This window comes from Seriola lalandi, unplaced genomic scaffold (genome assembly GCF_002814215.2).
Source record: "Seriola lalandi dorsalis isolate HSWRI2012SDOR001 ecotype SW California unplaced genomic scaffold, Sedor1 jcf7180002054188, whole genome shotgun sequence".
In the NCBI taxonomy this organism is placed as follows: Eukaryota; Metazoa; Chordata; class Actinopteri; order Carangiformes; family Carangidae; genus Seriola; species Seriola lalandi.
The window spans coordinates 546,458-554,711 of record NW_019524741.1 but is presented as its reverse complement, the minus strand read 5'-3'; the positions used below and the strand labels follow the sequence as shown (position 1 = coordinate 554,711).

Here is an 8,254-nt window from a genome sequence, read left to right as displayed (position 1 = left end):
TAACTCATTCACTTTGTCATTCACTCGTCCACCTGTGGAGGACAAGCAGTGCTGGGCCATAATCACCCCGGAGAGAGATCACATCCGTAAGCTGACACCGGTGTCCCTGTGAGAGAGCAGGGGGATCAGATCAGTGCCTGTCTGTCCTCGGGAAAGGAAGACTGATCTCCTGACAACTGCAGGTGCACACTGGGACAAATAATGTACTTAAGCTCGACAGTTAACCCATTATGCAAAGACACATTTAAAAATACATTAACCAAATGACAGCCTATCCACGTCTCATGCAAACTTGGTCATGTTTTTAACGGCTATAAACTAATATCTAAAGCTAAAACTGTCTCTCAACTGTGAATTAAAATGTGAAGAAGTCACTAAAGTAACCTAATCTCACTTTGACCATCAATCTAAGCAAGTGCTGTAAAACAACATGTATGAACAAGTTCCACATCATGATATAAAAGCTCAGCTTAATCATTTACTCCTGTGAAATAAGAACTGTCTGCAGGTTCCTTTGTAGTACTTTGTCAACCCATATTTGACAGTTTCTCACAGTTCATGAGAGAAGACACATTTTTTCTTCAACTCATTTGGTTTATAAGCAGACGACAGGACAAAGGAAAAAAAAGAAAAAAAAGGAGCTACTGTGTGATGCCCGGAAACTGAGTAACAGGCGAACCAGACAAGAAAATCACACACACCCAAGTTGTAGCTATTGTTTATTATATCCTTCTGTCAGAGCAGAACAAACAGTGACCCTTCCAACAAACACAGACAAAGTCAACACACAACCCACAGCCCTGTTTTAAATTAGCCCCTTAATTCAGTTTCTGCTCCTCTCTACAGGTGGTGCTGACTAAAGTGAACAGGGCTCACATCTTCCTTTAGCGTAGTCTTAACAGTCTGAATCTGATGAGCCGTATATGCACACGTACATACATGTACTTTTTACAGTAAATTAAGACTAAGACTTAACTGTTTATACTTGAGTGTGTCCAGGAGAAGCTATTTAAGGTCCTTTCTACTATAGCTGCTTTAAAATGCACATATTCCAGTTAAGTAATTCATTGTATTCATCATTTTGAGAACAATACAGAAATCACAATCACAACACTGGGGGAAAAAAGTACAAAGTCAAAAAGTCAAAGCAAAAGTGAACAGTCCTGTACCCTTGGGGCTCCATCTTTAGACTGAATGCGGAGCTCGAACTCCTACAGCTTTTCCAGGAAAATGTCTTATTATTCCACCTATCCACAGTGCTGCTACATACGTACTTTGGGACACAGGCACTGTAACATTCAGACACATTATATTTATGCACACAGCCATCACAACTCCAGGAATTGATCAGTAGGCCCATGAGAGGAGGGTTGGATGGAGAGCAAAAACGTGAGGAAGGGTAAAGGACGGAAGGTGGTGCAAGGTGAATGGTCTAGCCCTTGGCGGGTGAGGGTTTGAATTTCTGCACATAACACTTGGGATGCACTTTTTTTCCTACCCAAAACGCTGTGAAAACACATGCACAGTTCAAAGCTGTGGGTCGAAAAGGGTTCGGGGTGGGGTGGGGTTGTGGCACTCAATTCATTTATTAAAACCACGTCCCTCAGTGCCATCAGCTAGGGAAGCCCCCACCCGCTCGGCTAGCTGCCACAGCAAAGAGCCCAGACACAAAGAAAGCCAGCGAAGACGCGCCCAAAGTCAGTGCTCTCGTTTGACACGCTCATTCTCATACACACATTTCATGTACACACACACACGCACAACTTAAACACAAACAGCTCAAGTTACAAAAGTCTGAAGTACAGATAAAACATAATGCTGTCACATCTTCATCTATGCTTTTGCTTCACTCCCAACTTCCTTTTCTCCGTTCTCAACCTCCATCTCATCATTGCCGTTCTCCTTGCTCTCGCTCTTCACCTTCACTGCTTCTTTCTGTTCTCGATGAGATAAAAACAAATGAGTTAGTCTCTTTGGCAATCTATAAACAGGCTTATCCCACCCTCTTGTGGCTGTTGTAGAAAAGTCAATCCATCACCTTTGAATCCCTCTCTGCAAACTTCTGAAACATGTTGGCGTAGATGCGTTTGTCCTTCTCATGCTGCTCCTTGATACGTTTCTGACAAAGAACCACCTGGCAGAATATAATGATGGAGAGGTCAGAAAACAGCCAAAAGATACAATTATGTAGATATTTAATGAATTTTGACCAGATATCTGTATTCCATGACCACATTGATATGAGCTAAAGGATAATTAAGACTATTTCCAACCTGGGCTTTGTCAGAGTGTACAAACATTTTCCCACCCATCCTACTTCTTAATTACAACAGATTATTTGCCAAATGAGCTCATGTAAAATATTATTATTAGCATTATATTAAACTGCACCTGCAACTGGATCATATTCTGGATAGCGCTGGGTAGGCCTACTCCTGGAAAGATGGAGTCTTTGAAATATTTTTAATTGAATCAAATTATTTCTGACATATGCGGAGGCTATGTGGATCCTTGCCATGGGCAATTTCCATATTTCATTTGAGATCCTCTCACCAAGTCCTCCCATTTTAATATGAGATGGCCTTATGCCAAATATGATACATCTAGTAGTGGCGTATTTTCATTTTGGTAAAAGGTATTTCGCCTGCAGTGGTTTAGGGCGGCTCAAAAGTTAGGCATGATTTGCAGTAGCATGCGTAGCACTTTTTGGCGCAAATTAGTATTAGGCTATTATTAGGCATATTGTTGCTTTTTAAATGACACAGATGACATAGTTTTAAAACAAATTAAATACTTGTCTATTTTGCACTTGTTTTTTCAGGGATGCCATGCTGCAAAGCGGTTTCTGTCAGGTTAAGGCATAAAGCAGAGTGCCGCATCAAACACACCTTTCAGATTAATATCTTTACAGATTTTGTCTGAAAGGTTTCAATAGCACAGTATTGCAATACTGCGGTTTTTGCAACATTTTATGCTACATCTTGAAGTAGGAGTCATGACTGTGTAAAAAAAAAAAAAAAAAAAGGGACGTATACATTTATCTAAATGAACGTTTTTTATTTTGTAATTAACTCAACCATCAGGATGAAAATAAGACCCAGGTTGAAAAGCTGTTGAATTATCCTTTAACACACATGGCTCTATACCTGGCTCTTGGCAGCCTTGTTGGCAGGATAGAGCTGAACAACCCGCTGGAAGTCATCTCTTGCCCTATCAAACTCCTTCATACCAAACAGCGCTTCTCCCCTTCGGAACAAAGCCTTCTCACTGGATCCATCTAACTCTAGAGCCTGTAATTATGAACAGAGTATAATTAAAATGTTCTCAGTATTAAACCATATAAATAATCAGCACTCACAGTAAAAGAGTCTAGCCATATAACAGACATTTGTACAAACTATCATTAGTGTAACAAAAAATGAAAACACTTCTCCTTCCAATAAAAACAAGTCTCTAAATACTGAGTTTGTCAAATGACCCAATTGGTCATTTGACCCAATTGGTCATTTGACAAATTGTTGTCAAATGATTACAAACCAAAGATAGTTGATACCTTATCACAATTTTCTAGGGCTTGGTTTGGCTCCTGTAGTTTAAGGAAGCACATTGCCAAGTTCAAATGTGCAGCCAACCGCAAAGCTTTTGCTTTCTTCTCATCCTCCTCCGACAAACCGGATTCATGTTCCAGCCATGACACGATCCTTTTGTACTGAACTGATGCCTGCTTGTATTTTCCCTCCTGAAAAACATGAAAAAGAGTAAATCTGTGTATAAATCCTTTACAGCTATGTGATTTACAAATACAGTACTCTGCTGCACACTGTACCTTAAAATACTGTGTTCCCTTCTCTTTGACAATGCTGCCCTGTTCCAGCTTCTCTACCGTGTTCATCTCCCATGATTCCTTGGCCTAAAGGAAACAAACATTCATCACTTCTCAGAGGGGGGGGGGAAACATCGCTGAACACAACTGACATGTAATTGGCCAGCTTCAGTCAAATCGTGTTTGCAACACAGCGCCAAGATGTGTGTACCTTCTCAAAAGCTGTCAGCTTGATCTTGTATTGCAGTGTTGCTCCACCAGGAATGTTATACTTTGCGTTTCCTGCATTCCCAAAGCCATATCTACAAATCAAAAACAGTTAATATTAGTTAGCTCATGTGTGGTATAAATTTTGTATTACCTGTTGCAGTTTAACTTAAAACAGTTCTGCAGTGCAGTATGAAGATAGAGCAGTAGAAGTTTTTTGTCACATCACAGCTTAGATTGTGTTGGCCAAATTTGATTATTGTTATCAATTAGCTTAAATATTAACTGAATTCAACACATTTTATTCCCAACAGGGGATATCAGTACATAATTCACAATAATTAGAAAAACTCATCAGCCTGAGATGTCAACAATAAAAACATTCAGTCAAAATTAAAGACATTAAAACAAATTCCTGATTATTTCAAGACATAATTACAATGAAACAAAACATGTTTGCCTTGGTACATGTGATCATACTTGGGCTTAATATTAAAGAGTGCCTCCTCTCCCTGCTCCATAGCCATGATGGCTTTCTCCACTCCAGCTGGCAAGCCAAGACTCTCTCCATCACCAATCTCAAATTTCAATTCTCTCTCGTCAAACACACGTTCCTCACAGGTGGCTTCCACAGTGACTGAAAGAGGTTGAAAAACACTGGGGTTAGCGCGCAAAGCGTTAGCGTGCGTGCAAATCGCACTCTTGGTTTAACCACTATCTTGATTGCGGACTGTGGGGCTGTAGCAACTAAAGACAAGTTATGCAATTTTCAAACTATTAGTAAAAAAAAATTTTTATGTAGAGTAATCCCACCATCTGATATAGGTGGTGCAAACTTTTTATTAATTTATTTTTTAAACAAACTAGTCCTTTAGTCCTTTGAGCTAATAGATACTTTATTTATCTATAAATCTATCACTCTATCTATAAATGAAATTGTTCTGTTAGTCAATATCAACAGAACAGTATAATTTGAGCCTTGGGTAGGATTTGCATGAGAAAAAAAGGCCAGATGAGCAGGTGTCTGTTTTTATAATGTAAGGGAAACCATGATTTGTTTTAATGTTGAGGAGATTTTCAAATACAACAATAACATTTTTATGACATGGAGGTGCACATTTTAAGTATCAAACTCAGCTCTTCACCGAAAGTAGAACTGAAAGGTGTCTGTGAACGTTTGTGAACAGCTGCTGTAAGCAGCTTTGTTTCATAAAAGTGGTTTTCATTTTTCATTGTTGGGAAAAAAGAAGCTAAACTTTCAGTCCCAAACTTTCAGCCACTTCTCCATCCATCAACGGCATATTCATGTGTTTTAAACATATGACTGAAGTTTGTGTGCGGGTAAATCACTGTTTTGCCCATACCAATAAAAGAAGTTGTGTTAGCATGTTGGTACAAGTACCACAGAGATGGATGAAGAAAAAACACGAACCAGGAAGTCCAGTTTGACGTGTACAGTCAAAACGGATTCCTCCACGTCAGTGTTTGTAAGGACAACTGTATAAGTGGAATATTGCTACAATGTGCATGCTACAGGGTGTTACTCCTGCAATGTGCACTTGCATGCAGTTGATTGGCCAAAATTGTCCTAAAACCTACGAGACTCAAGGACTCAAATAAAAAAAGTTAGTCTCCTGATTCCCGACTTTGTTCACCCACACTGAACTTGCCACTAGTGAGATCTATTGTAACAACATGAATTCAGCTGACTCCAGCCTCCTCCATCCATGAAGAAATGAAATGAAAAATATTGTATAGATACCTTTAAAGCCTACAGGGGGTATGTTTTTGACGGTCAAAATACTGAATGTATCACTTAAGCATCAAATACCAGTTAAAGTTTTAAAATGTGCACCTGCACTTTTCCATGTATTTCTATAATCACTCCTGCACAGCTCAGGCCCAGTCTACCCCCTTAATATTTAATGGGTTGTGATCTGACATGTTGGTTTGAAAAACTTAATGAATATTTTAGATTATCATTGTGACTGTTATGGCAAAGTAAGTCATTATTATCATTACATTCTTACACAGGGACTCAGCAAAGTATGTTATGCATGAAAAGAAACCTTAAGCTACTCAACTATAAATAAACATCGACTCTGATTCCCAAAAATGGAGATACAGTAAATCAAAGGCTAAATCAAATGTACAAATCATTATCATTACATTTCATATTAATGCTATGAAAAATTGTATCCCCTTATAAGAGAGTTAGTTTAATTAATGTTGGCAATGGAATAGTTGTGTGCTTGATGTGTTACCTTCAACAGCAGCTCCTTCATTAGGCTTGGAATATCCCTGGCCTTTAGTGATGATGCGGCGAATTATTCCTCCATCCTCATCATCAGTTATGTCCTCACCTCGAAACTCAAACAATTCCACCTAAAAGTGTGCACACATGTAAATGTATGTCTTAGTCTCAATGCACACTGATAAAGAATCAACAAAAAGCCGAGGAATACAATTGAAAGTAATGGATAATCAAAATAACCTGAAATCCCTGAGGCTTACCTCAAAAACAAGAGTGGCATTGGGGGGTATCTTTGGCGGACTGCCTGCAGATCCATAAGCGTATTCTGGCTTACAGATGAGCTGACACAACTCTCCCACTTTCATTGTGGCTACCCCGATGTCCCATGCCTTTATTACTTGACCTAAACACAGACAAGACAGATTACCAACACTGGCTGTGCAACTACAGCAGGTGAATGTTCATGTCTCTGCTAGATATGAAACCAACCTTTGCCCAACTCGAATGAAAACTTCTCTCCTCTGTCTCTGCTTGAGTCAAAATGAGTACCATCCAGCAGTGTGCCAACATAATGTACAAACACTTTGTCGCCGGTCATAGGCAACTCTGTGCCTGTGCCTTCCCTTTTCACCAACTGGAAAAATGCAGACAGCAAGAGAAATTCATTTAAAAACTGTATGGAATTAATTTTCAAGTAATGTCTGCAAGAGACATGTAACCAACTCCACACATCTGTATCCTACTGTCTAGTACTTTGCATCTAAGAGGTGAGGCTGAAAATGTGTGCATGAGTGTACATGTCTTTCTATGGTTGTGCTAGCAAATTTGTGATGCTTAAGGCTAGGGAATGCATTATGTCAGTGAGTGTCCTCACAACTATATAAAGACCAATGTGTGTTATGTGTGTGCGTGTGTGTATGTAAGTGTGTGCGCGCGCGTGCGCTTGAATATTAAATGCCACCATCAGCATTAATAGCTTTTGCATTTGGTCTTTCTCCAGAGCTCCACAGACTCCCATAAATGAATACGGTTAAACTGTCTCATCGTCGGTGTTTTTGATATCATGGTGAGAAGTTAACCATGAAACTAATGATAGGAAATTAAATAGAAAGCGTTACGGTGTTGTCAGCCCTGAAATTAGCTTGCATTAGCTACTTTTATTGACAGTGAACAAGATAGCCTAGCTAACTATAGCTAGCGCTAGCCTAGCTGAATGAGTAAATAACAAGCAGTCAGCTAACCACTCGGCTAGCTGAATTAACATGCAGGAACAAAACAATGTAATTTGCCTTTAAAACACCCCCGTCTTTCTTTGGTGTGATGTCCTCTCCCTCCATTGGGATGGTGTGTTGTCCTTCACTTGTCTGCTCTTCTGCAGTCATAGTCATGAAGCAGCTTTCCTCCTACTACTCTGATCTGCACCACAATTCAAAGCTAACAAACGCTGGCCAACAGCAGTAGAGGCTAAAGCTAAGTACTTCTCAAACCACGCTGCGTGCAGCAGGCAACAATCTGACTCACGTCAACGCTGGCTGGTTCACTAACGCTGGTTAAAGCTCTTAGCTAGCCTTACTTAGCTACTTTCTTAATGCTGTTGTAAATAAAATGCACGTTACAGCTTCCAGCTAGCTGCGCGGGGACTCTGCTGTGTTGTTGTAAACGAATCACACTTGTATCTGAGCAGAATATGAGCTATCGGCGAGCCTGCTTTAGGTCCACGTTGCCTCGCAGTCTGGGATTTGACAAGCGCTTTTAAAGAAGGACAGAGAACTTTCCAGACAGTCAAGGAGGAACCAGGGGGTATGAACCCGCGTCAGAGTTCTTACTCATTCTACACAGGTATCTCTCGGAAAGGCGGTGCATAGGAAAAGAGCAGCGCACTTGAACAATTTACACAGTTAATATAGTGATACAGTGTGCTGTCACATTGATAATCTCTACTTTAATTATCTTATATCGTGCGTAATAAC

The 8,254-nt window shown here is 39.9% G+C and overlaps 1 protein-coding gene across 1 annotated transcript; it reads right to left on the bottom strand.

The window, feature by feature from the left end:
* Positions 1 to 706: 706 nt before the first annotated feature.
* On the bottom strand, positions 707 to 8,053 carry fkbp4 (FKBP prolyl isomerase 4). The gene is made up of 11 exons (XM_023403937.2): positions 7,574 to 8,053; positions 6,774 to 6,918; positions 6,545 to 6,687; positions 6,295 to 6,415; positions 4,511 to 4,667; positions 4,035 to 4,125; positions 3,827 to 3,910; positions 3,554 to 3,739; positions 3,147 to 3,290; positions 2,039 to 2,134; positions 707 to 1,935 (listed from the first exon to the last, which is right to left on the bottom strand). Exons 1-11 carry the CDS (start codon positions 7,670 to 7,672, stop codon positions 1,834 to 1,836), a joined length of 1,368 nt encoding a protein of 455 aa, XP_023259705.1. The 5' UTR covers positions 7,673 to 8,053; the 3' UTR covers positions 707 to 1,833.
* Positions 8,054 to 8,254: the final 201 nt, after the last annotated feature.

Coding starts and splice junctions, on each gene's coding strand:
- fkbp4 (XM_023403937.2), bottom strand. CDS start 7,672: ATGACTATGACTGCAGAAGAGCAGACAAGTGAAGGACAACACACCATC. Junction 6,688..6,773: donor TTCATTCGAGTTGGGCAAAG/GTTGGTTTCATA, acceptor GTCTGTGTTTAG/GTCAAGTAATAAAGGCATGG. Junction 3,911..4,034: donor AGCTGACAGCTTTTGAGAAG/GTACACACATCT, acceptor TGTTTCCTTTAG/GCCAAGGAATCATGGGAGAT.